General features: G+C 33.1%; 1 protein-coding gene across 1 annotated transcript; it reads right to left on the minus strand.

Annotated features, from left to right (window-relative positions):
- Hdc (histidine decarboxylase) lies at window positions 1–27,960 on the minus strand (the record flags this gene model as incomplete). Its single annotated transcript, XM_088272539.1, has 17 exons — window positions 27,898–27,960; window positions 20,940–21,112; window positions 20,119–20,232; window positions 18,758–18,880; window positions 17,316–17,484; window positions 16,666–16,775; window positions 12,439–12,578; window positions 12,237–12,326; window positions 12,004–12,074; window positions 11,705–11,724; window positions 10,196–10,294; window positions 10,041–10,119; window positions 8,482–8,646; window positions 5,237–5,344; window positions 3,172–3,342; window positions 2,281–2,466; window positions 1–713 (listed from the first exon to the last, which is right to left on the minus strand). Coding segments are annotated over exons 1-17 (2,559 nt in total), but the record flags the coding sequence as incomplete, so codon positions are not given.

A 27,960-nucleotide genomic window follows, 5' to 3' on the forward strand; every position in this document is an offset into this window, starting at 1 on the left:
CTGTCCCTTGTAATGCAGGCACTTTTTGCATATATCGTCGACTCTTTTGCGTATGGGAGAGCCTTTCTCACTTGAAGTGCCAGGAGAAGCGTCCGATTTGCTATCAACATCAAACGAGCCTTCGCTGAATTGTTGAAAGAAACGCTTGATATACCCTCCAGAGGTCTTTTCCCTTGTTGAAATAGGAATAAAAACATCTAATTCCTCTTCTTTCATCAATTTATCGAGTATTTTAGCATCGTCGTCGAGTTGGTACGCGAGTTTTGACGTATTTTCTCCATTTCCCGCCTGATTTTTGACGTTTGATATGTAATCGTCACCCCTAGCGGCGGAATCGCAAACTAAAAAGTTTTCATTTTTGTTTACGCCATTCTCGCCTTTACTGCAAGAAGCTGAGAGATCGTTTTCGCATGGTTTATTCGCAAATATTTTTTCATCGGTGACAGCTAAAGTATTTTCTTCATTTTTGTTCATGATATTGTCTGTTTCGTATGTTTTTATCGTTTCTGGTAGCATGAATTCTGGTTTATCGACGCTTTGGTTTTTAATGTATCCTGTGAGAGACGTGTCGACTGAGCGTGATCGATAGTGTCGACCCGGTTGCGAAGGAACGCTTAGTTGATTTGCGTCCAAAAGGTTGTGGTAGTTTATGTCTTCGTTGACAGATGGCTCTAGCGACGAAGTCATGGACGATTTTTCGCCCGGACTAGACCCTGAAATAAATAAATAAATTAAAATGACCATTTTCTCAATATTGAGCGAGTGTTTTTGCCTAGAATTTTCACTCATGAATTACATGAAATTAAAGTCACTTTAAACATAAAGAGTAAATCCACTCACGAGTAGGCATATGCTATGAAACATAAAAAGTTGAAGCCTGAGTAGGGTCATGATAAGCGGTGTTGCATAAGCTGTAGCTAGATTTCAGAGTCACTTGAACGTAAGGATATTCAAGAAAAAATCTCAATATTATTAATATTTAAAGCATTTACTTTGTGGTTAGTCATTTTTACTTATAATTTTTTTTACAAAAATGTTAGTAATATTTGTATGTAACCCCTCACCGAGATTTTAATGTCTACCGGTTTCGAGACGTACCCGTCTCTTCGTCAGGACAATCACTACCACAGCATGCAAACAATACTTGTATTACTAGTTTTATATTTATTTATATTATATACTAGTATTACTAACATTTTCGTAAAAATATATAAAAAGTAAATATATGTTTTTTAAACATTTCTTTGTTGATACCATAATATGGACAAAGAGGTTTTTGAGATAGGAATATGGAAATCGCCATTGGCTGGTTTAAGCGCCATTTCATGCACTGTATATAATTCACCTATCTACTCAAGACTGCTAATCATACAACAAAAATTGAAAACATTTTGATATCAATATTTCCGAAGTGAAATTATATCCACCATTTTTAACAATGATTTAGACACATGTTTAAAAAAATACAAATCTATTTAATTTAAAGATTTATTTATTAACCAATTATTTTCTGAACTGAAGAGTAAAAATTGTATTAAAAAATGAGTAAAAGAATTGACGAAATTTGTAAAAGAAGCCCAATAGAATATTTTGGGATGGAATGAGCAAGCAGTGTTAATTACAGTTAAGTGTCCACCACGGCCACGACCAGTACAGCAGACAGACCCAAAGCATGACAAGGCACGTGTTAATTATTCCAGCACCGGTTTTATATATTAGTTCAAATTGTCATAATACCAAATCGTCTCGATTTCTGGAAATTATCGATTTTCTAATAGTAACAGGATCTTTGTCGAGAGACAATCGATTTGGCACCTGTATATCAACATAAAAACAAAGAGAAAATTCATAAAAGGCATCATAATGAAGGAATCAAGAGGAAAAATGGTCAGAAGGTTCTTGTATTGAGTATGTGTAGATTTTTTTTAACCCGGTGGTGCATAGGGCACTGCATAATATAAACGCAGTGTTATCTTGATCATTAAGACATGAAGGAAAGGTGATCAGCTCTCTGCTTCAGATACCAGTCCAGAGAAATTGAATAAATATTACAGTGAAAAAATCACATGTATTTATGTAACCCCCCCTTGGAATGGAACCCGGAATCTCTAATGCGGTAGCCGAGCGTGCTGACCGTTACTCTACGGAGGCGAACAAATATAAAACGTATTTTTCTTCACAAATTTACTAAAATATCTACTTATTTAAAACAAACAAACACACAATTTCTAACAAACATACAAGGTACGTTTAAGGATGTAAAATATTGGACTTACATACCTCCTGAGGTGACGTGGTCCTCCTTTTCCTCGGTCATGAGAGGCAAGTCTTTGCGGTCCTCGTGCTCCTGGTGGTCCTGTTGGTCTTCCGCCGCTGACGCCAGCATCCCCTGGACCATGTCCATGCAGGAGTCCAGGGAGAACTGCTTCCCGGCGGTCATGATGCCACGGATTCTCCTCCTCATTGCTACAATTGCCCAAGAGGCGGAAAATGCTGGATGAGATCCATTGGTCTAAGCTGCCTTTGGTAATGTTTTCAATTACATCGCATCCTTAGCATTTGTGAGTGTTGATATTAAGTAATTTCAACTTGCAGTCAATTTTGGATGTTTAAATAACTGGACATGATAAAAATCTAAAAGAAAAAAGACAAAAATAGATGGGAGAAGAAAGGAGAGGAGAAATGAAGATTGGAAATGGTGGCAAGGTAAGAGGAGGGAAGGTAGAGAAAGGTTAAAAAGGAATGGAATGGGAAGGTTAGATATGATAAGATACAGAAAGGAAAGGAATGTGAAAGGGAGAGTAGAAAAAAGAAGAGCAGAGAAGGAGATGCAAATAAAAGAAAGGGAAAGAAAAGCAAGGAAAAAGAAGAATATAGAAGCAAGGGAAGTAAACAACAGAGAAGGTAAAGGAACAATTTCATATTGAATCATTGAAATAAGGATATGGCTAATTGTTAAATTGAGACGTTTCAAATGTATCAAACAAGAACGTTATTAATAAATCAAAAGATACAAAAATTGGACTAAACACCAACAACTCAAAATAAAAAAAAGTTAAAAAATGATACAAACACACATAAAATAACAAATACACAAGATACACACATACAAAAGAGTAGACACAAATGAAACCCAACACTGTACCAAAACCCTCTCAAGTCACAACTAACCCGGGCTATCTTTCGGCTCAATCTGCAGCGAGGAGAAGGTGTCTGCATACTTGTTCAGGAGTCCCCCATAGTCACGGATGGCGACGAAGCTACCGTCGACTATCTTGGGACTCATCGGGCTGTTTGCCAAAAGCAGGCTGGTCCCAAAGGCAGAGTTCAGCTCTCTGGTCTCTGCAAATTAAAAACCAAATTTGAAGTCAATATAATTATATTAAATAAGATACTCGTATATCAGAGAATAAGAAAAACTAAACGATAGGAAAATTCGAAACTTATTTCATCATTTCTTATTAACAACATTTTGAGTGTGTCCAAAAAATACTTGTTCAGAACTCTGATTATCTCCAATGGGAGTTATTTATCATTTTTTTTGACATGTTAATATAGATGAAGATAAATATGGAAATCAGGGCACTTATGCGGCTTACGACCGTCGTAGGCTTGTTTAGGTGATCACTTTTCACACATGTAACATTCACCAATTCTACCCATGATTTACAACCACACTACTCAAATTATTAGAAGTTCTATAAATATTAACCAATTTCGAAACATTGTTCTTGAATCACTAGAACTTCACTAGAGACATCTATTGGTGTGATATTCTTCTTCATCTTTGATGAGATGTCAAAAAATAATATGAAAAATACTTCTATAATTGGAGATAATCCAGATTTGTGAACAAGTATTTGGACACACTCAAAATGTTGTATTTACGAAGTTATGATATTTCTTTCATAACTTGTATTAATTATTTATCTTATATTCTTTACAACATTTTAAAATCATTTTATTAAATCAATTTTTGTACTGACAATTCTATGTGGATTTTCCATAGTAAAATAACAACTAAATACATTTTTTCCACATTTGTTTTATTTGACCGGAGACCGGGTTTCGTCGTTACCGTCATCATTAGACTGGTGGGAGGCTAGACCGAATTCTATGTTATATACTTAAAACCCTACCTACGAGATGAAAAGAAGTTTTTTATTGAGTGGAAACTCTTATATTAGTATGTGAGGTCCGAATCCTGGATTATAATCACATACATTAGAAACATCAGAAAATATCCGTTTCATTTTATTATTTAAGCTTATAATTTGACCACTTAATTTATTTACCACATTTTGAGTGTGTCCAAATACTTGTTACAAATCTGGATTATCGCCAATTATAGGAGATATTTTTCATATCATTTTTTGACATCTCAACATGGATGAAGAAGAATCTATTGTTCTTGATGAGGCAATGGGACATAAGGACCTATCGGATTTGGTGGTATTTTATTTAGAAAATATGACAAATAAATAGGCTATGTGACGGATCTTGATTGATGGATATAAATTGAATATATTTATTGACTTGGCGTTTAATTTGTGGAACTCCATTTTAATTTATGTATTTATTTTAAATCAAACACAGATTTTTTGAGTCTACTAAGTTGTATTTTATTAACAAAAAACACATAAAAAATTATATTGTGACAATTGTTTCGCCTTGTTAGAGCATTATCAAACGAATGTGAAGATCAAATGGACTACGGTCCTTATGTAGCTATACAATTCTAAGTGACAGTTTTAACACGTGCAGCAATAATTTATGGGAGACAACAGTAGCTAATGGGGGATGTAGGTATGTACCCTTATATTTATTTTCTGGGAAAGGAAGAATTTATTGACATGGCCATATTGAGAATTAATATTTTAAAGCTTAATTTTTTTGGTAATATTATTTTAAGAATTTTTATATGTAGATGTAATTATTAGTTTATCAATGTGTTTTTTTATGTGTTGTTTGTTAATAAAATACAACTTAGTAGACTCAAAAAATCTGTGTTTGATTTAAAATAAATACATAAATTAAATTGAATATGTTATAAATTCTTGTACATGGCAAGGAAAATTTTCTAAGGCAACTAATAAATATTTTTAAAAAAAACCTCTAATTAGATGTGCCGTATTTACACAGTCTAAACAACGCAATTTCAAATCTAAGGAATCCATATTTTTAAAAGAAAAAACGAGGAAGAAGAATAATAAATTGAAACACGACAAAGACATACCCTTCAATGTCACTCTGACTTTCTTGTTAGGTTGGATGTTGCCGTCTTCAGCTCCATACTCTTCGAGAAGCACTTCCTTCGCGACGTTTCTTATCTCTGCCCAGTCCTCTGAAACACACAAGGAATATATTTATTTAAATTTTGACATACTTTAGCAAACATAGATTATGAAGAAAATTTAAAAAAATACTCTCCATATCGACGGCCCCTACGTAAAGTACTCTATCTGCAAATCTGTTACTTTACAGGAGAGAGCTTGGATGATTTTTTCAACGTATTTTTTTTTTATTAATTAACGGTTTTATCTGAAATTCTAAACTTGTATTAAACATTAAAAATACTAACTAACTAACTAACCATCACGCCGCTTCCCCGCAGGGATAGGCAGAGAGATTAGAACGCCACACCACTCTGTCTTTGCAAACGTTCTTTGCCTCTTCCACGTTCATGCATCTCCTCATACATACCCGCCGATTGTTACGACTCCTAACCTGACCACTTTCAAGTGTTTGGCATACCTGATCGTGCCATGTTTTTCTCAGTCTTCCTCTGCTCCTTTTTCCACTTACATTCCCCTCGTAATTAAAAATACGATAAAATAATGTGTTAAATCATTTTAAAACTTTACGCTTTGTCAAAATGAAGTAGTTAGCGTTTTAGGAGTTCAGTTCATTTCGAAAATTCAATGTAGATAGCGTCTTATACGACTGAAAACTAGGCGTAATTTATTTTAAATATATTTTTTTGTTTGTTTTTATTTGTAGGTAACGGTCAGTTGATAACATATACACCATATATCTCAAAATTGACAAAAATGTAGTTAGAGCACTTTACGTAGGGCACGTCGTTATCAACCATTGTTTACTTTGTGTAATACCACTTTTATAAACATTTATTTGCGACTACTGGTTTCGGAAAATCAATTCATCGTCGGGTCATTCAAATAAAATTATTACGATTTGACATATCGCTCACTCCTTTCAAGAACGTCATAAATAAAAAATCGTCAATTTTCAGTTGTGCATGTTTTCGGGATGCACAGAAAATGTACTATATCCCAGCAAAAGAGGCATATTTTTAAGTTAATACTAACCCGCTACAGGGCAGACAGTGTTGTTTTTGAATTTTGAAGAAAAGGTATTGTATAATTGTTTTTTTTATCAAATAAAAAAAAATAAAAAAAAACCTTCAAGTTTTAGAAATAAAATTAACTTATTTTAGCTGTTTTAATCTTATTTTATTTTAGCTAATATAAGCTACTAATATTTGATTTTAACAGAAAAGAAAAAATCAGAAAGATGAAAATGAAAACGTTAACATATATGTATATTGTTCAAGCGGATATTTTTTTATTATTCATTTAATATATTTATATATTTATTTATAACATTGACGTGGTGAAACCACGTTTCTCCTCTAGCCTGGCAAAAATAATCAATTATCAATCGTTTAATTTAATTAGTCTTAGGTAAAATTTTTTTCTGTGCGCGCAAATATTTTTTATGGCCCCGACCTTTTATAATTTACCTGTCATAAAACTAAAAAGTATTTAAAAGGTTTGAATCATAAAAAAACTGTCGCCAACCCGCTGGCCTTTGAGGGATAATAGATGTTTGCCGGCGGTCATTTATCCTAAGAGCATTCTTTATTATATTATAAATAAAATTAAGGCTAATTGATGTCTAGACGTTGAAAATTTTGGGGGTGGAAACAAGCGCACCGTCAGCCAATGAAAAATGGTTTCGAGGGCGTGATCTTCAAGGAGAGAAACCGAATATAACGGGAAGAAATCAGTGGGATCGCAACTCTTGGAAGCCAACAGTTGGAAGGATCAGTTGGGAGGAATCAGTCGTAAAAGGAAAGACCGACCAGTCGGACTGGTCGGAATAATCTCTTGGAAGCCGGCTCTTGGAAGCCGGCAGTTGGTCGGAATAGCTCTTGGAAGCCAACTCTTGGAAGCCAACAGTTGGAAGGATCAGTTGGGAGGAATCAGTCGTAAAAGGAAAGACCGACCAGTCGGACTGGTCGGAATAATGACTTAGAAGCCAGCACTTGGAAGTCGGGGACTTGGAAGCCGGCACTTGGAAGCGGGGACTTGGAAGTCAGACTTGGAAGCCAACAATTGGAAGGATCAGTTAGAGGGAGTAAGTCGTAAGAGGAGATCGACCAGTCGGACGGCTGGTCAGCCAGAAGACACAGAGAAGAAGATGAGTTGGAAGGAGCATCCGGGAAATCAGTGGGATCGAGGAGTTGTAAGCAGCAGTCGGGAGAGATCAGGGGGATCGAGCAGTCGGGAGAAATCAGACGAAGAAGCATACCTACACCAGGTTTTAAGACTTAAGTGAGGAGAAGAGCGGGAGCTCTACGCAGGGAGAGAGAAGATAGAAAAAGGGAGTTACTCATCCGGAGTATCAAAAGCAGACCCACGCCGGGTCATAAGCCTCGAATTAAGAGCTGAAGCTCTACTAGGAGAAGAAAATAAGAAGCGAGAATCATCGCACGGCGGCCCGTCATAAGAAGAACCTCATCCCAGCATCCAACGGCGCAGCTTTTTCACAAAGGATCACGGCCACCTCATCATCACGGCGCATCTTTTCCACCAAAGGTTAGAATAAGTTTAATTTAAGATAGGGTTAATTAATTTTAAGCTAATTTAAGATAGCAATTTAAGATTAGTTTACGTTAAAGTCGCTTTCATATAATTTTGATATTTTTAATTAAATTAATTCAAGTATATTTTTTTGTGCTGAATTTTCATTCATCTCCCTACCCCTCCTTCTAATACTCCCAAGGTATATCAGCTTGATAAGGTGGGCGACGTCAACATAATACATTTGAATCATTTTTACATATGGAGATTCGCTGTGCCTCTCCATAAAAGAGAACTGTGCTCTTGTGCTTGGAGAGGGACCGACACTCGTGGTTTGATGTGGTATAATAAAAGATATAATAGTCTTTTTTTGTATATTTTTTCAAGATTTAAATGTATAGAACTTTAATTTTTTTAAGTATTTTTATATCATCTTTTTTTTTTAATTTCTTTTGGGAGTTTATTGAAATGTTTGATTGCCAAATATTGCTTGGTGTTGCATTTTGAAGTAGAAAAATCGTTTGAGAATCTCGATGATATTTTTTAAACTTTTTATTTGAGCTTATAAAATGATCAATTTAGACACAGAAAATAAGGGAAAGAGACGTAGCGTTAAGAACGCAATTAAAATTGATGAAGAAGAATCAAAACTCACCGATAATGTGCTCGTTAGTAGTCCTCGTGGAAGTTATGGTGAATCTGATGACGTATCTGGAATGGAGACAAGCTGGAACGCAGTGGATATTGCCTCTGGCGTTGAGAGCTTTCAGGAGGCGCTCGGTAAGCTCGTTAGCACCGCGGAGCCTGAAAACCACCATTCCTGAAAAAAACACAAATTTCAGTATAAGAAAATTATCAAGCTAGCCTGAAAACCCCCGAAGTGGAGGTAGGTTGAATAAATATTGGAGTGAAAGAATCACTTATATTTATTTGACCCTCCATGGGAACCCGGGACCTCCAAAACGGTAGTCGAGCGTACTGACGTTTACACCACAGAGGATTCAATGTCCTCAAATTTTATTTTTTGACATCTCATCAAAGATGAAGAAGAATGTGGAAGTCTGGGCATTTACGGGGCTGACGACCGTCATAGGCTGGTTAAAGTGATCACTTTACACACGTGTAACATTCACCAATTCTACCCATTATTGACAATCACACTACTAAAATTCTTGGAAGTTCTATATATATGAACCAATTTAGAAATATTTTTCTTGAATCACTAGAACTTCACTAGAGACATCTATTGGTGAGATATAAACATAACATTTTGAGTGTGTCATCTATTTGGACACACTCAAAATGTTGTCCTCAAATTTTAGTCCTGGGCAAAATATAACATATTTCACTCTATAACGAAAAATTAAGATATTTTTGAAAAAAAAAAATCTTCATTAATCTTTCTGAACACATTACGGGAACTTTTTGATCAAGGTGGTATATATCGTAGTCATACAGGAGAAAGTGACCAAATGCATTGTTGTACAAAAACGTGATCATTGACTATTTGATATCTTACTAGCTTAATATTGCCCTGAAAAACATCCCAAAGGATTTTAAACTTGGAAGTATAATATATTGACTTGTTAAAAATGACTAACTGCATTTATGTTTATTTTTTTGCCAAGCAAAAGTGACTAAAAATGGCCCTCCTGAACATTTTACGTTTTGTTAGTTGGTCACTTTCTCCTGTACGACTACGATATGTGTAAATATATGTATATATATATATATATATATATATATATATATATATATATATATATATACATATATATATATATATATATATATATATATATATATATATATATATATATATATATATATATATATATATATATATATATATATATATATATATATATATATATATATATATATATATATATATATATATATATATAATATATATATATATATATATATATATATATATATATATATATATATATATTTATTTATATATATATATATATATATATATATATATATATATATATATATATATATATATATATATATATATATATATATATATATATAATTATATATATATATATATACATAATCGGCGGGTATGTATGAGGAGATGCATGAACGTGGAAGAGGCCAAGAATATTTGCAAAGATAGAGTGGTGTGGCGTTCTTTTCTCTTTGCCTACCCCTGCGGGGAAGCGGCGTGATGGTTAGTTAGTTAGTTTCAAGTCTTACCGAGATGTCTGGCAGCAGGAATCTCGAATCGGGGATCGGCCAACACCAGCGCTTCGAACTTCTGAGCCAAACGGACCCCCTACAAAAAAAAAATAATTGTCAATTCTGGATAATTATTTTCGGTACTGGGAGCTTTTGTTTCTGTACCAACTTACTTCTCTTATATGCTTCTGCAGTCCTTTCACACCGTAGTTTCTGAGTACGAACCACAGTTTGAGAGCCCTGAATCGCCTGCTGAGAGGTATCTGCCAGTGCTGAAATGGAAACAAACAAAAATTTATAATATATTCTTAAATTTAATGAATCGAAGAAAAAGTTCTGCTTATTTTATGTATTAATTTTAAATCAAACATAGATTTTTTGAGTCTACTAAGTTGTATTTTATTAACAAAAACACATAAAAAATTATATTGTGACAATTGTTTCGCCTTGTTAGGGCATTATCAAACGAATGTGAAGATCAAATGGACTTCAAATTCTTCCTTTCCCAGAAAATAAATATAAGGGTACATACCTACATCCCCATTAGCTACTGTTGTCTCCCATAAATTATTGCTGCACGTGTTAAAACTGTCACTTAGAATTATATAGCTACATAAGGACCGTAGTCCATTTGATCTTCACATTCGTTTGATAATGCCCTAACAAGGCGAAACAATTATCACAATATAATTTTTTATGTGTTTTTGTTAGTAAAATACAACTTAGTAGACTCAAAAAATCTGTGTTTGATTTAAAATTAATACATAAATTAAAATGGAGTTCTACATATTAAACGCCAAATCAATAAATAAAAAGTTCTGCCATATTTATTATACCTATGAAAACTTGATACGACTCAACCGTCCCTACAATCTCTTTTTTTTTTTTAAATCATTAATGGATTCGGCAGTCAATTTGTGGTAAAATGTATCCATTTTAATTAATGTCTTACTTAGTAAATACCACTATTTCTTAAAGTATACTGTGACACGTGTTTCGATGTATTCCGCATCATTTTCAAACACCGTATTGTTTTTTTAAATCACCTAATATCCGAGCTTAAGGGAAAAGTCTACCAAACAATTGTCAGACCTACACTCCTCTATGGCTCCGAATGCTGGACGATGTACAACACCTACTCTAGGCAACTAGAAACTACTGCAATGCGAATGCTTAAGTGGTCAGCTGAAGTGTCCCTTAGAGACAAGATAAAGAGTTCGCGCATTCGCAGAAGCCTGGCTGTAACAGGCATCAATAGTAAGGTAGAGGAAAGGCAATTGGAGGTGGTATGAGCACATAGGACGCAGAGAACCTGATCATATTGTGAACCAGGCAATCGCCATGGATCTTCCTCGATAGACATCTAATGGGAGACCAAAGAATTCATGGATGCAGGAAGATAACATGATACGAAGGCATGGCCTAGGTGACGTTGTCCATGATAGAAAGACCTACAGCCTGAGGACGAGGAGAGCTGACCCCAGCAGTCTATAAAGATGATAAGTTGGAATGGAGCTAGGCAGAAGACCTAACATCCAAGCGACTCTGAAATCTAACTAATTTTGTCAATTGATTTATGTATGTATGTTTATATATATATATATATATATATATATATATATATATATATATATATATATATATATATATATATATATACATCCAAAATTTATACAACTTACCATATAGTCGATGGCATGACCTGCAAAAAAATAAAACTATTATTCATAGATCAATAAGACACTGATAAATCAGTATTCATTATCAAATTTAACCCTACCCTATACTTCAATAGTTTGTAATCCATATAGAGAAAAGTCACTAATACATATTTATTTAAATGCCTCATTGGAATCGAACCCAGGGCCTTCAGCACGGTATTTAAATGCGCTAACCACGATATTACAGGGGCGGACAGACACATCCGGTAAAATATTTAGAATATATATTTTTTTTGTGATGGAAAAATAAAATTTTATACCTGAATTCTCATGCTGCAGATATATCGGATTCACGTTGAAAGTGCTGTGAAGCGATTTGCTGTTCTTCACCCTAAAATATTTTTTTAAAGATTTAAATAATTTAAATAAATTACACTAAAATTTTTTCAGTTAAACATAGGTATTCACTGTCCCAGTTAATGTGATGACATATCGCTCACTTCTTTCAACAACGTCATAAATCAAACACTGATTTTTCGATGAGATTTCCTACCAGAGAGCAGTGCAGTCGAAATGGACCATCAGCCATTTCGAAGGATTGAACGCGAAGGAGTCTGCAAGTTCGATTCCCTTGATCCAATGTCTAAAAAACAAAATAAAAAATGAATAATTTTTCACACCTTTTCAAGTAATGTATCAAAAATCGTCAATTTTCAGCTTTCTGAACCTAATAATAAATTGTAGATAAATATTACCTGAATTCAGGACAGATGAATGCACTTCCGGCGTACGCAGCATCTATATGCAACCAGAGTCCCTCGGCCTTGCATATAGGACCGAGCTCCTGCAGGTTGTCAAACGAACAGGCGCCAGTGGTTCCCAAGGAGGCGCAAAGCTAAAAATATATTATTTTTTTAATAATTAAACTCTTGTAAGGAAGACCGAGAAAAACATGGCACGATCAGGTGTGCCAAATACTTGAAAGTGGTCAGGTTAGGAGTCGTAACAATCGGCGGGTATGTATGAGGCGATGCATGAACGTGGAAGAGGCAAAGAATGTTTGCAAGGACAGAGTGGTGTGGCGCTCTATTCTCTCTGCCTACACGCCGAATCGGCGTGATGGTTAGTGAGTTAGTTAGTTAACACATTATACACGACTAGTTTCGAAAACTAACAGATGTTTTCATCTACAGGGGAAAAGTAAAACTACCGCCTGAAAAATAATTATATATATATATATATATATATATATATATATATATATATATATATATATATATTTATATATTTATATATATTTATATATATATATATATATATATATATATATATATATATATATATATATATATATATATATATATATATATATATATATATATATATATATATATATATATATATATATATATATATATATATATATATATATATATATATATATATATATATATATATATATATATATATATATATATATATATATATATATATATATATATATATCTATATATATATATATGTTTTATGCCTCTAGCGAGATATTGAGTGTTTTTGCCTAGAATTTTCAATCACGAATTACATGAAATTTTAAATCGTTTCAATTAAAAATTAAATAAATTGTTTCAATTAATCTGTTCGATACTGTATACGTGTATACCATATATAGAAGATTATAGACTTTAAGAAGTTGATTAAGAGCGATATTTTCTAACTCCGCTAATGACCTCTGCAGCTGATATTTGTAAAACATAAAAATATCACCGGTTTTGATAAATAATCCCTTTGGACGTAATTAATTTGTTGTTCCAGAGAGTACTGTAATCCTGGAAGAGTAGGGAATCCTTTATACTGTACAGATTGGTCCCTTAGGGACGCTACAATTGTGGGTATCGAAATAAACCCACCTCGAAGAGGATACCGGGGCTAATTGGCTTCAAAAAATACACGAAAAAAACTTTTATTTAAATATTTTAACAGAATTATAAATATGAATATATATAATATAAAACCCTTATCCGCACCCAATGGTGCATAGGGCACTGCGTCATATAAACGCAGTGTTATCTTGATTATTTACACACGAAGGAAAGGTGATCAGCCCTCCGCTTCAGGTACCATTCCAGGGTAATATTGAATAAATATTAAAGTGAAAAAATCAATTATATTTATTTTACCCCCCTTGGGAATCGAACTCGGGACCTCCAGAACGGTAGCCATTACACTACGGACAGACACAAAATTTAACAAAATTAATGATATTAATTTTTTGTTTGGTAAAAAAAAATGTATATTGAAAAAAAAGAGTAGAGGAAGACCGAGAAAAACTTGGCACGATCAAGTATGCCAAATACTTGAAAGTGGTCAGGATAGGAGTCGAAACGGCTTGATGATAGTAGTAGTAGTAGTAGTAAATTTTATTTTGTACTACTACTATTACAACTACTTTAATCAACCTATCGCCGTTTCTTTGAAGGGGTAAGCAGAGAGGATGGAACGCCACACTCATCATCTCGCTCATTTATCTCGAGCAAATACGATGATACTAATACACATCAATATTTCAAAAAACAAGAACGACAATTAACCATAAAAAATCAACATTTCCATACAACAGAATATCAGCTAAGTACACTTTTGTCTTAGCTTCTGAAGCGCAAGGCTGATCACCTTTCCTTCGCGTATTTAACGATCAAGATAACACTGCTTCTATACCACACAGTGCCCTGCGCACTATTGGGTGCGGATAAGAGTTAGAAGAACGCTTCTGTCTCATGGTAAAATCGGATATAAAGTTACTGGATATGGGCGATTGTTCACTACCCGAAATTTTACAGTCCGGCAGTCCGGTTTTGAAAAATGAAAGCGACTACGACTGTTTAGCATGATCAAATTTAAGCGCAACGTGTTCACGTACCGATCCAAAAAAAGATGGACAAAAACACGAGCCAATCCAAGCCAATCGTCGTTTTAAAACGCTAACTGACCGCCGGACGGTAAAATTCTGTGCAATTCCGTGTAGTGGACAAACGTCCTATGTGTGTGGCCACTTTAGCCGGATGTCCCCTTAGTTTTTGAAATAAGAATGCGATCAAAGAGAATACAATTAGCGACGAGGCACCATCTGTTGTCGAGTAGAAGAAGCTTTTTACTTTGATTATAAAACTAATTATTTATTTCCAAGGGATCAATGTCTGCGCACCTAAAGCTGACTGGAAACTCGATACAGATGGTTTATTTATTCTTTTTTATTATTTTTACGAAAAAAATCCCAATTATTAAATACTAATAGGACGTGCTTTTTCACTAACTAATTGACTAACTAACTAACTATCACGCCGCTTCTCCGCAGAAGTAGTCAGATACAATAGAACGCCTCACACAGCTGTCTTTACAGATATTCTTTGTCTCTTCAACATTCGAGCATCTACTTTATTAAAAAAAAATATTCTTATATAAATGTCAAATCGTAGTAATTTTATTTATTTTAATGTAATCATTTTATTTTAATTTTCATGACCTGACGATGGAACAATTTTCCGAAACCGGTAGTCACAAATAAGTGTTTAAAAAAAATAGTATTACACAAAGTAAACACTGGATGGCAAGGAGAGAGTATGATTACCATACCACAAAGTTAGTATGCTTTCAATATCTTCTTCTTCTTCTTCATCTTGCTGTAGGCCTCGTGGCCTGTTTTTAAGGGATTAGCCTCCTGCGATGTCGATTCTCAGCTGTCAATCTTTCTCTACCTTGGGGCTGGCCGTACAGTGCGATGTGGGGGAGTCTGGATGGCTCCATTCTCCTCACACGCGCATACCATTGTCTCCTTCGTTCCCTTCCCCACCTAACGACATCTTCCATCTCGCGTATTTCTCTGATCCTGGCGTTTCTTATTCTATCTCGAAGACTCTTGCCTGATGTGCTTCTTAGAGACTTCATTTCTGACACTCTGAAGCGCGCTTTTAATATACAAAATACAAATATTTGTATTTTATTATAATTTATTGTTTCGGCATTAAATTTTAATATACAATATACAAAATACAAATATTTGTATTTTATTATTATTTATTTTTTCGGCATTAACATGTTACAATGATAACAGAAAACACTTCGTTTTTTACCACTTGAGTTTTATTATAGACTACATGTTTCAGAAGTTAAACTTCCATCATTCAAGTCTGTATAATAACTAATATATACATATTTGTACTTTATATTAGCTCTTTTAATCTTATTTTATTTTTGATATATATTGTATTCTTGCCAGTGCCCTTTGCAATAACCTAAAATATAGTGTATACCCACACACAGGCCATGCCTTTGTGGGATCTTTTTTGTATCAATATTATATATATTTTTACTTGAATTATGATATTATGGTATTGTAAAATGCTAAAGAATCAATAAAAAAAATTAAACAAATGAGATAGCGTTTTGGATTGCTGCCTCCGTAGTGTAATGGTCAGAACACTCGGCTACCGTTCTGGAGGTCCCGGGTTCGATTCACAGAGGGGGGTCTAATAAATACATATAAGTGATTTTTTCACTGTAATATTTATTCAATATTACCCTGGACTGGTACCTGAATTGGAGGGCTGATCACCTTTCATTCGTGTGTTAATGATCAAGATAACACTGCGTTTATATGATTCAGTGCCCTATGCACCATTGGGGTGCGGATAAGGGTTTGAATGAATGAATATATCTATAACATTTTGAGTGTGTCCAAATACTTGTTCACAAAATCTGGATAGTCTCCAATTAAAGGAATTATTTTCATTTTTTTTAGGACATCTCATTAAAGATGAAAAAGAAATCACCTTTCCTTCGTGTGTTAACGACCAAGACAACACTGCGTTTATATGATGCAGTGCCCTATGCACCATTGGGGTGCGGATAAGAGTTCGAATGAACGAATGAGAACAAATATGCGAGATGGAAGTTTTAATGGAAAAGTTTTAAAAAATGGCACATACCCAAAAAGGAATGAGACCTTTTGCCCTGTCCTTCTGCAAGGCTTCTATCACCTTATCTCCCCTCATACTCAGGTTCTCATCGGCTTCTATGTACCTCATCCTCACAAGACCTACACAATAATGCAAAGTTTATTAACAAAAAACTATAATTTCATTAATTGATTCAGCATATTAATAAAGACTTTTAGAAAAATCGCTTACATGTGTATTTATTACTGTTTGTAATACCTTCAGTTCTTAGGGAATATATCCCTCACTCCTTTCAACATCGTCATATATCAAAAATCGACAATTTTCAGTTGTGCATGTTTTCGGAATGCCCAGAAAATGTTCTATATCCCAGCAAAAGCGGCATATTTTCAACTTAATATTTACCCGCTACAGGGCAGAGTGTTGTTTTTGCATTTTGAAGAAAAGGTATTGTTTAATTTTTTTTTTTAAATATACTAAATATTTTTCAAATGCAGAAAAAAAATCAGGTTTTACCTAAAAAGATCTGTTGCACAGTAAAAAGTTCAATAAGTGGTTCGATATTTATTTTTAATACATTTTATTATATTCTGAAACATTAAACGATCTCCTGAAAAATCAAGTTTTTTGATTTATGATGTTGTTGATAGAAGTGAGCGATGTGTCTTTTAAATTGTCACCTATGAGTCCAGCCTTTTCCACGGATGAATGGGCCTGGTCGGAACAGTAGGCTACCAATCTGGCGTTGACTTCCGCATCCTCGAGTTCCGGGTTCACTTCCTGGAGGCGCTTTATAACCCTGGTTCTTCCGGCCAGCAGACAGACCAAGGTGGATTCACTGGCTGTTGTCTGTATGGAGAAAAAAACAGAATTAAGTTGAGATGGGCTGGACATGTACAGAGAATGATGAAAAGAGATGATGAAAAGAGTTATGACTGGATATTCAGGATCTATAGATGAATGCTCGGATATCCTGGAGAGACCACATCTCCAACGACGAGGTGCTACGATTGATCAAGGAAAGGAAGCACCTACTCGCGACTATCTCCAAAAGACGCGCCGAATGGTTCAGCCACGGGCTAAGGCAAGAGGGTTTCCTGCACCAAATAAAAGAGGGGAAGATCGAGAGAATAAACGCCAGAGGACGTCCACGCCGCGAATACCTAAGCGACTTCCGAAAGAGCTGAAGGAGACTTCCGAAAATAGGCGAGAATGGCGAAAGAGATGTCATCTGTTGCTACAGACCAATCCGCAGGATTGAGACCAAAGAAGAAGATTCATACAGAAAGAGAAAATTGGGAAGATACAGACTGAGATGGTAGGAGTGGTAAAGGAGTCCACATGAGTCTCCTTAGTTTGAGATGGGCTGGATATGTACAGAGAATGCCAAACATACGAGATCCTTAATAAATTGTGATTGGATATCCAGGTAGAAGGAGAAAAGTGGGAAGATACAGACTTAGATGGTAGAACCAAGTGATAATGGAGTCCATATGAGACTCCTCCGGTTGAGATGGGCTGGACATTTACAGAAAATGCCAAACATACGAGATCCTTAATGAATTGTGATTGGATATCCAGGTAGAAGGAGAAAAGTAGGAAGATACAGACTGAGATGGTAGAACCAAGTGAGAATGGAAAACATATGAGACTCCTCAGGTTGAGATGGGCTGGACATTTACAGAAAATGCCAAACATACGAAATCCTTAATGAATTGTGATTGGATATCCAGGTAGAATGAGAAAAGTAGGAAGATACAGACTGACATGGTAGGAGTGGGAAAGGAGTCCATATGAGTATCCTCAGTTTGAGACGGGCTGGATATGTTCAGAGAATGACTTTTAGTTGTTTTTTAAAATTGAATGGAATAAATTTATAGTTTGACAAAAAGTCTATCATTTTTTTTTTTTTTTTTTTTTTATGAATGAAGCAATGAATTTCTTATGCAACGCCTTTCTATATAAAAAAATGGTTTAAGGTCTTGTGCCTAGACGAATGTTGAAAATGGGAGTTTAAAATGCCGGAAGCCCTGGGATGCTCAGACTTCCATCATCTATCGTATAAAGAACGATAGATGCTTAGCCTCAAGTTGGGACATCTATAATATGGAATCACACAAACCTGGATAACTCCGCCTCCCGGACTGTCGCCCTTGAGACGCAAGAACTCTTCTGGAAGGCCAATCATCTTCCCTAACCAGTTCATCACCACGGTCTCCAGCTCCGTACAAGCGGGAGACGAAGCCTGGAGAGGAAAAGATAATAATATTTTTTAACAAAGAAATTCATAATCATAATACACGAGGACATAACAAAATGCATGTGGAGCCGATTATCACTACTAAATTTGGAAAGAGGCCCTTAAAGTATATTGCCTATACCCAAATTAACCAGCTGCTTGACATAAATAAAATAGAACCCATTCGGGCATCCAAAATAAATTATCTGAAAAAATACTTTATGGAAAGATATACATATATATATATATATATATATATATATATATATATATATATATATATATATATATATATATATATATATATATATATATATATATATATATATATATATATATATATATATATATATATATATATATATATATATAATATATATAAATATATATATATATATATAATATATATATATATATATATATATATATATATATATATATATATATATATATATATACATATATATACATATATATATATATATATATATATATATATATATATATATATATATATATATGTATATATATATATATATATATATATATATATATATATATATATATATATATATATATATATATATATATATATATATATAATAATAAAATAATAAAATAATAAAACCCTTATCCGCACCCCAATGGTGCATAGGGCACTGCGTCATATAAACGCAGTGTTATCTTTATCGTTTACACATGAAGGAAAGGTGATCAGCCCTCCGCTTCTATATATATATATATATATATATATATATATATATATATATATATATATATATATATATATATATATATATATATATATATATATATATATATATATATATTTATGTTCTAATTAGTCATATTTTCTCGTTATTTACATTTTCTCATTTGTTTATTTCAAATATGCTTCTTTTGCCTATTTAAGAGAAACGATATATTGCAGTGTTGGACTCCCATATTTATTGTTAATTCTTGGGACTATCAAACCTTCGTTGTGTGTAAATCGTGTATCATGGTTGTGTACTAGAAGATGTGGATATTTTCGTCTAGTTCGTTGTTCAACGATGATACCCATCCACAATATTCCACGCACCGTCAATGGTTTTATAGGGAGTCGAGATTGTCTGGGGTATTACTTCGACTATGTGATTTTTAACCGTTCCCTTTCGGTGCTAAAATAAAACGCGACAGAGCTGTGGTTTCAACGAGATGGCGCAACATGCCATGAAATTTGAATTTAGCATTGAAATGAATACCCAAGTAAAGCCGAGGCAGTTGATAGCATCGGCCAGCATATCTCCAAGAAGTGATGGGTAGGAATTTAGAGCTGGGAAGTAGGCGTGCATATGTGGGCTCTGCCAGTGAGTAACCTGAGAAAAAAAATACACATGTCACAAAAACATTTAAATATCTTGGATAAGCCTTAGAGGTTTTCGCCATTTGATGAAAATTCATTCATTCAAACCCTTATCCGCACCCCAATGGTGCATAGGGCACTGCATCATATAAACGCAGTGTTATCTTGATCGTTAACACATGAAGGAAAGGTGATCAGCCCTCCGCTTCCGGTACCAGTCCAAGGTAATATTGAATAAATATAAAAGTAAAATAATCACTTATAATTATTTGACCCCCCTTGGGAATCGAACCCGGGACCTCCAGAACGGTAGGCGAGCGTGCTGACCATTACACCACGGAGGCGGAGACCATAACTAACATATAATTATTATTATAACACAATACTTAAACTCTTTCAATTTAGATTCATATGTAAGAAAAATTATATAAAATCATGGTTTTCAACTCCTGCCTTGTTGTGTGTATCATCACACCAGTCTGATGATGTCGCTTAGGACGAAACCCGGTTGCTGGTCAAATAAAATTAATGTGGAAAAAATTACAAAGCTGTTTTTTTTATATTCTACAATAGAAAAATATCTTTGAGGATTGTTCAGTGTGACTGCAAAAAGGCTCTTGCCATATCTAGTCAACCTTCTCAGACTTCTCGTCTCCTGGTACATTTCCACTTATCACCCATGCAACACGTGTTCCTCATGACCTCTGTAAGAGCACATACCCCCGGCATGATGACCCTGTCGACGTCCGCCATGATCTCTTCCCAGGGCTCTCCCTCGGGCGGCGCCGACTCCGGAAGCAGCTCGTGCAGGAAGCCGGGACGCACGTCCGGGAACACGCGCTTGGACGCCACGGAGTCCAGGTAGTCGGCTATGTAGTCCACCATCTCCTTGCCTGGAATTCAATTAACACTTGTATCCTGTTGTAGAGTCCTGTGGGACTCGTGTCTGGGAGCTGTAGCTAATTTTGAGTATTTTTTTGGAGATACTACCAGGAGAGTCAGAAGAAATACGAGAATTGTTTCGTTTCAATTTTAATTTTTATCACCTTGGATTGGTAACTGAAGCACATGACATATGTCGATGCGATGCAGTGCCTATGCGCCATTGAGGGCTAATAAGGGTTAGAAGTGTGTATATATATATATATATATATATATATATATATATATATATATATATATATATATATATATATATATATATATATATATATATATATATATATATATATATATATATATATATATATATATATATAATATATATATATATATATATATATATATATATATATATTATATATATATATATATATATATATATATATATATATATATATATATATATGTATATATATTATATATATATATATATATATATATATATATATATATATATATATATATATATATATATATATATATATATATATATATATATATATATATATATATATATATATATATTATATATATATATATATATCGCTCACAAACATAAACAATAAATAATAATAAGTCCCTCTCCAAGCACAAGAGCTTAGTCTCCTTATTGCAAAGAACAGCATAACAAATTATAATATTGTCAAATTAGAAATCTCTAGAATTTTTTAATGCAGTTTGTTTAAATAGTGGCAGGAGATAAAAGCTGCCTTGATTGGATTCGGATTGAACGAAAGATGCTTGAAGCATCCTTGATGTGAATTTGAAAGGACGATCAAATAGTCTACATCAAATAAGTAAATAAAACACTGGTCAAGGAAACTCCATCCACCGGAACAAAGAGAGAAAATAGACTGAAAAATACTGTCCTCATCCGGAGGTTCCATTAACGCCTTACTCGCAATAGAAGAATTCAGTAAGTTTTTAAATATAATTCAGTAAACGTCACTTCAAGCTCTTTTTTTAAGAATATAATTCAGTATTTTATTTATTGTTTCGGCATTAACTTTGTTGTAAGACATGTTACAATGATTAAAGAAAACGCTTTTTTTTACCACTTGAGTTTTATTATAGACTACATGTTCCAGAAGTTAAACTTCCATCATTCAGGTCTGTACAATAACTTAAGTAAGTAGTTTGACTTCTGAAACATGTAGTCTATAATAAAACTCAAGTGGTAAAAAACAAGTGTTTTCTTTAATCATTGTAATATAATTCAGTAATTGTCACTTCAATTTTCGCTCCAATATTTATTCAATATTATCCTGGAAGCGGAGGACTGATCACCTTTCCTTCGTGTGTTAACGATCAAGATAACACTGCGTTTATATAATGCAGTGCCCAATGCACCATTGAGGTGCGGATAAGGGTTTGAATTGAATTGAATTGTCACTTTAAGCCCTATTTTCAATAATATAATTCGGTAAACGTCACTTGAAGTCCTTTTTTTAATAATACAATTCAGTAAACGTCACTTCGAACCCTACTTTTAATAATATAATTCAGTAAATGTTACTTCAAGCCGTTTTTTAAGGAATACAATTTAGTAAACGTCACTTCAAACTCTACTTTTAATAATATAATTCAGTAAACGTCACTTCAAGCCGTTTTTTAAAGAATATAATTCAGTAAACGACACTTTTAACACTTTCTGAAGAATATAATTCAGTAAACGTGATACCAAGCCCTTTTTTTACAATATAATTCAGTAAATGTCCCTTAATCGCTTTATTTTAGAATATAAATATATTTTATTTTTAAAAATACATACTGGAAAACTAAGGTTAAAAACCTGAAGGTTTTTTCTCCATTTGAAAAATATTTAGTATATAAATAATTGGTATATATAGTATATATAATATTTAGTTTATATTTAGTATAAAAATAATTAAACAATACCTTTTCTTCAAAATGCAAAAAAAAACACTTCCTGCCCTGTAGCGGGTATATATCAAGTTAAAAATATGCCACTTTTGCTAGGATATAGTACATTTTCTGGGCATTCCGAAAACATGCACAACTGAAAATTGACAGTTTTGGATTTATGACGTTCTTGAAAGGAGTGAGCGATATAATTTCAATATAATCCCGAAATAACATTACTTATTTCATTAATTGATTCGGCAGTCACTTTGTAGTAATATACATATCGCCCACTCCTTTCAAGAACGTCATAAATCAAAATACTTGATTTTTCAGGAGACCGTTTTTAAAGTTTAATTAAATGTTTTAAAAATAAATATCTAACCACTTATTGAACTTTTTACCGTGCAACAGATCTTTTTAGGTAAAACCTGAAGGTTTTTTCTACATTTGAAAAATATTTAGTATATAAATAATTAGTATATATAGTATATATATTATTTAGTATATATTTAGTATAAAAATAATTAAACAATACCTTTTCTTCAAAATCCAAAACAAAATTTTCTGCCCTGTAGCGGGTAAATATTAAGTTAAAAATATGCCACTTTTGCTGGGATATAGTACATTTTCTGGGCATTCCGAAAACATGCACAACTGAAAATCGACGATTTTTGATTTATGACGTTCTTGAAAGGAGTGAGCGATATCCGTATCAACACGTGTCATAAAAGATTTTTAAAAAATAGTGGCATTTACCGAGTAAAACTTAAATTAAATAAATATTTTTTATTCACATCATTTTGACCAATTTATAATTTATTATTATTTATTTTGGACGTGTCGAAATCCTTGTCCACAAATGTGTGTCCTAAGTAGACTTGGGAGTTTTGTCATGTTAACATAGACTTAATACCCATAGACTTCCGTATTCTTCTTTATCTAATATAATCAAATTGTATAAGCTACAAATATATAATTTAGAAGCTATGTCAGATTCAATAAAATAAAGAAACAGTTTGAAAAGTAATTGCGTGAAATATATCTAGCATTATTGGAAATACATTTACACCAGTTTCAACTGCTGTATTCTGGTCGGGGATTGTCAACCTTTTGCGTCTGAAAAATCTAAAGTTTTGTAAAGATTTCCACTGATATCTCTACTAAGATGAATGTTGAATACTGAATGAGTTTCAAAAATTTTATAATATGTCTTTTTCCTTATCATTCATCGTTCACTTTGTGTAATACCACTTATTTAGCCTATTACACAATGTGGACTATGAATGTAATACCACTTATTTAGCCTATTACACAATGTGGACTATGAATGTAATACCACTTATTTAGCCTATTACACAATGTGGACTATGAATGTAATACCACTTATTTAGCCTATTACACAATGTGGACTATGAATGATAAGGAGAGTGTTATATTAATTACCATACCACATAGGTAATAAAGCTTTTAAAATACAGAATATTTCATATAATTTATATTAGAAGCACTAAATTTGTGATTTTCAATTTTATAATTAAAATGTAACTTAATTAAAATGTCTACCAGTTCCGAAGCTAACCGCTTTATTATCAAGACTGATTAATGCTACTTTTATTTTTTGACATCAAGATAAAGAAGAATATGGAAGTCTGGGCATTTACGGGGCTGACGACCGTCATAGGCTGGTTTAAGTGATCACTTTACACACGTGTAACATTCACCAATTCTACCCACTATATAATTGACAACCACACTACTCAAATTCTTGGAAGTTCTATATATATATGAACCAATTTCGACATTCAATATTATTCTTGAATCACTAGGAATTCACTAGAGATATCTATTGGTGAGATGAAAAGAAGCTTTTTTATTGAACAGAAACTGTTTTATTAGTATGTGAGATCCGAATCCTGGATTATAATCACACACATGAGAAACACCAGAAAAATTATTTAAGCTTTTAATTTGACCAGACAATTTATTCATATTATTTTTTGACATCTCATCAACGATGAAGAAGAATATGAGAGTCTGGGCATTTCTGGGCAAAAAATATAATGAAATAACTCCTGTAATTGAAGATAATCCAGATTTTGTGAACAAGTATTTGGACACACTCAAAATGTTGTAAATCTATTTAAATATTTGTTTTTCCCGTCAAACTAAATTAGCAAAAATATGTTGTGCTATAAATATTACATGAATTATTTAAAAAAAATCGTATCTAAAGGGTCAAACCATGTTTTTTTTTAATAAATTCTTATGAGTATGTGCGTACGTATATTTCTTTAAAAAATTAAAACGGTTGTTTGTGAGATTTACGTAGTGCAATATTCAACCCTGTACAGTATTGGAATCGATATCATTGGAAAAATGGTTTTCAACCCCTAACAGAAGCTCGGGACGCAATACAATACGAGATTTCACAGCGCCAAGGGTGGTAACGGATGTCTATAAACAAGGGATCATCGTAATGTCTCCATGTCCTTTTTAGAAAGACATTTACACACTGCAAACTAGCAATACCTTCTATATTACAGAAAAAATCATCCCTTATTTGAAACACAATGGAATTAATAATTTTCTACTATTTATTTGATGATTTGGCGTTTAATTTGTAGAACTCCATTTAAATTTTTCTATTAATTTTGAATCAAACACAGATTTTTTGAGCCTACTTAGTTGTATTATTTTTTGACATCTCATCAGAGATGAAGAAGAATATGGAAGTCTGGTCGTTTACGGGCTATTACAGGAGTTATTTTCGTATTAAAAATAACTCCTGTAATTGGAGATAATCCAAATTTTGTGAACAAGTATTTGGACACGCTCAAAATGTTGTAAACTACTTAGTTGTATTTTATTAACAAAAACACATAAAAAATTAATATTGTGACGATTGTTTCGCCTTGTTTGGGCATTATCAGACGAATATTTCGTTTGATAATGCCCTAACAGGGTGAAAAAAATGGTCATAATATAATTTTTTACGTGTTTTTGTTAATAAAATACAACTTAGTAGACTCGAAAAATCTGTTTGATTTAAAATTAATACATAAATTTTGTACTGTTTTTTCCATCAGATACTGGATTTTTTTTTTGGAAATTTGTCTAACTAACAAACTAATACGCTGCTTTTCCGTAGGGATAGGCAGAGACAATAGAATGCTATACCAATCTGTTTTGTAAGCAATCTTCATCCTTTACACATTCGTGTAGTACAAATTGATGATAATAAGGAAAGCAAAGGAAAAAGGGAGTTTAGGGAAGAAGGTAGAGGGAAAATTAAGGCAGGAGTTTTGATGGACAGTTAGGATTCTAAGGATTTTTATTTTTTTATTTTTTCAATACGTATTACATACATAAGTCACATATCACTCACTCCTTTCAAGAACGTCATAAATCAAAAATCGTAAATTTTTAGTTGTGCATGTTTTTGTAATGCCCAGAAAATGTACTATATCCCAGCAAAAGCGGCATATTTTTAACTTAATATTTACCCGCTACAGGGCAGAAAGTGTAATTTTTGCATTTTGAAGAAAAGGTTTTGTTTGATTATTTTTTTGAATTTGCTAAATATTTTTCAAATGGAGAAAAAACCTTCAGGTTTTACCTAAAAAGATCTGTTGCACAGTAAAAAGTTCAATAAGTGGCTTGATATTTATTTTTAATACATTGTATTTTATGTTTGAACTTTAAAAACGTTCTCCTGAAAAATCAAGTTGTTTGATTTATGACGTTCTTGAAAGGAGTGAGCGATATGTAATATTCCCGATGAGTAATTTCTATTTCCCATTTTGGGACATGGGATTAAGGTTAACAAGACTGGAACACAAATAATAAAGTTATAAAAACATTTTTTTAAATTACCAAAACTAATACTAATACAACATTTTGAGTGTGTCCAAATACTTGTTCACAAAATCTGGATTATCTCCAATTACAGGAGTTATTTTCATATTATTTTTTGACATCTCATCAAAGATGAAGAAGAAAATGGAAGTCTGGGCACTTACGGGGCTGACGACCAAAATGTTGTAAATAAATTATCTGGTCAAATTATAAGCTTAATAATAAAAATGAAAATGGTATTTTCTGGCGTTTCTCATGTGTGTGATTATAATCCAGGATTCGGATCTCACATACTAACATAAGAGTTTCTGCTAAATAAAAAAGCTTCTTTACATCTCACCAATAGATGTCTCTAGTGAAGTTCTAGTGATTCAAGAACAAGGTTTCTAAATTGGTTCATATATATAGAACTTCCAAGAATTTGAGTAGTGTGGTTGTCAATAATGGGTAGAATTGGTGAATGTTACACGTGTGTAAAGTGATCACTTAAACCAGCCTATGACAGTCGTCAGCCCCGTAAATGCCCAGACTTCCATATTCTTCTTCATCTTTGATGAGATGTCAAAAAATAATAATACTAATACATGGCAAAATATAAAAACAATAAACAGGTATAATAAATAGGCATAAGAAGCATATTTAAAATAAATATAATAATAATAAAACCCTTATCCGCACCCCAGTGGTGCATAGGGCACTGTTTTATGTGAACACAGTGTTATCTTGATCGTTTACACACGAAGGAAAGGTGATCAGCCCTTCGCTTTAGGTACCAGTCCAGGGTAATATTCAATAAATATTACAGTGAAAAAATCACTTATATTTATTCGACCCCTCTGGGAATCGAACCCGGGACCTCCAGAACGGTAGCCGAGCGTGCTGACCATTGCACTATGGAGGCAGACTATTTTATTTTATTTAAAATGAATAAATGGGAAAAACATAAGGTAAGAAGCATATTTAATATACAATAGAAAGTTATGGTTGGTTAAGACTCTAAGCAAATACTACTTACCTCTTCTGCGATATTCTTCGGAATCCATTTTTTGTTGTTGATGCTTCTATATCAGACGAAAAT

Source organism: Brachycentrus maculatus, unplaced genomic scaffold (genome assembly GCF_059751285.1).
Source record: "Brachycentrus maculatus isolate JH-2025_06_01 unplaced genomic scaffold, ASM5975128v1 h1tg000504l, whole genome shotgun sequence".
Lineage (NCBI taxonomy): Eukaryota > Metazoa > Arthropoda > Insecta > Trichoptera > Brachycentridae > Brachycentrus > Brachycentrus maculatus.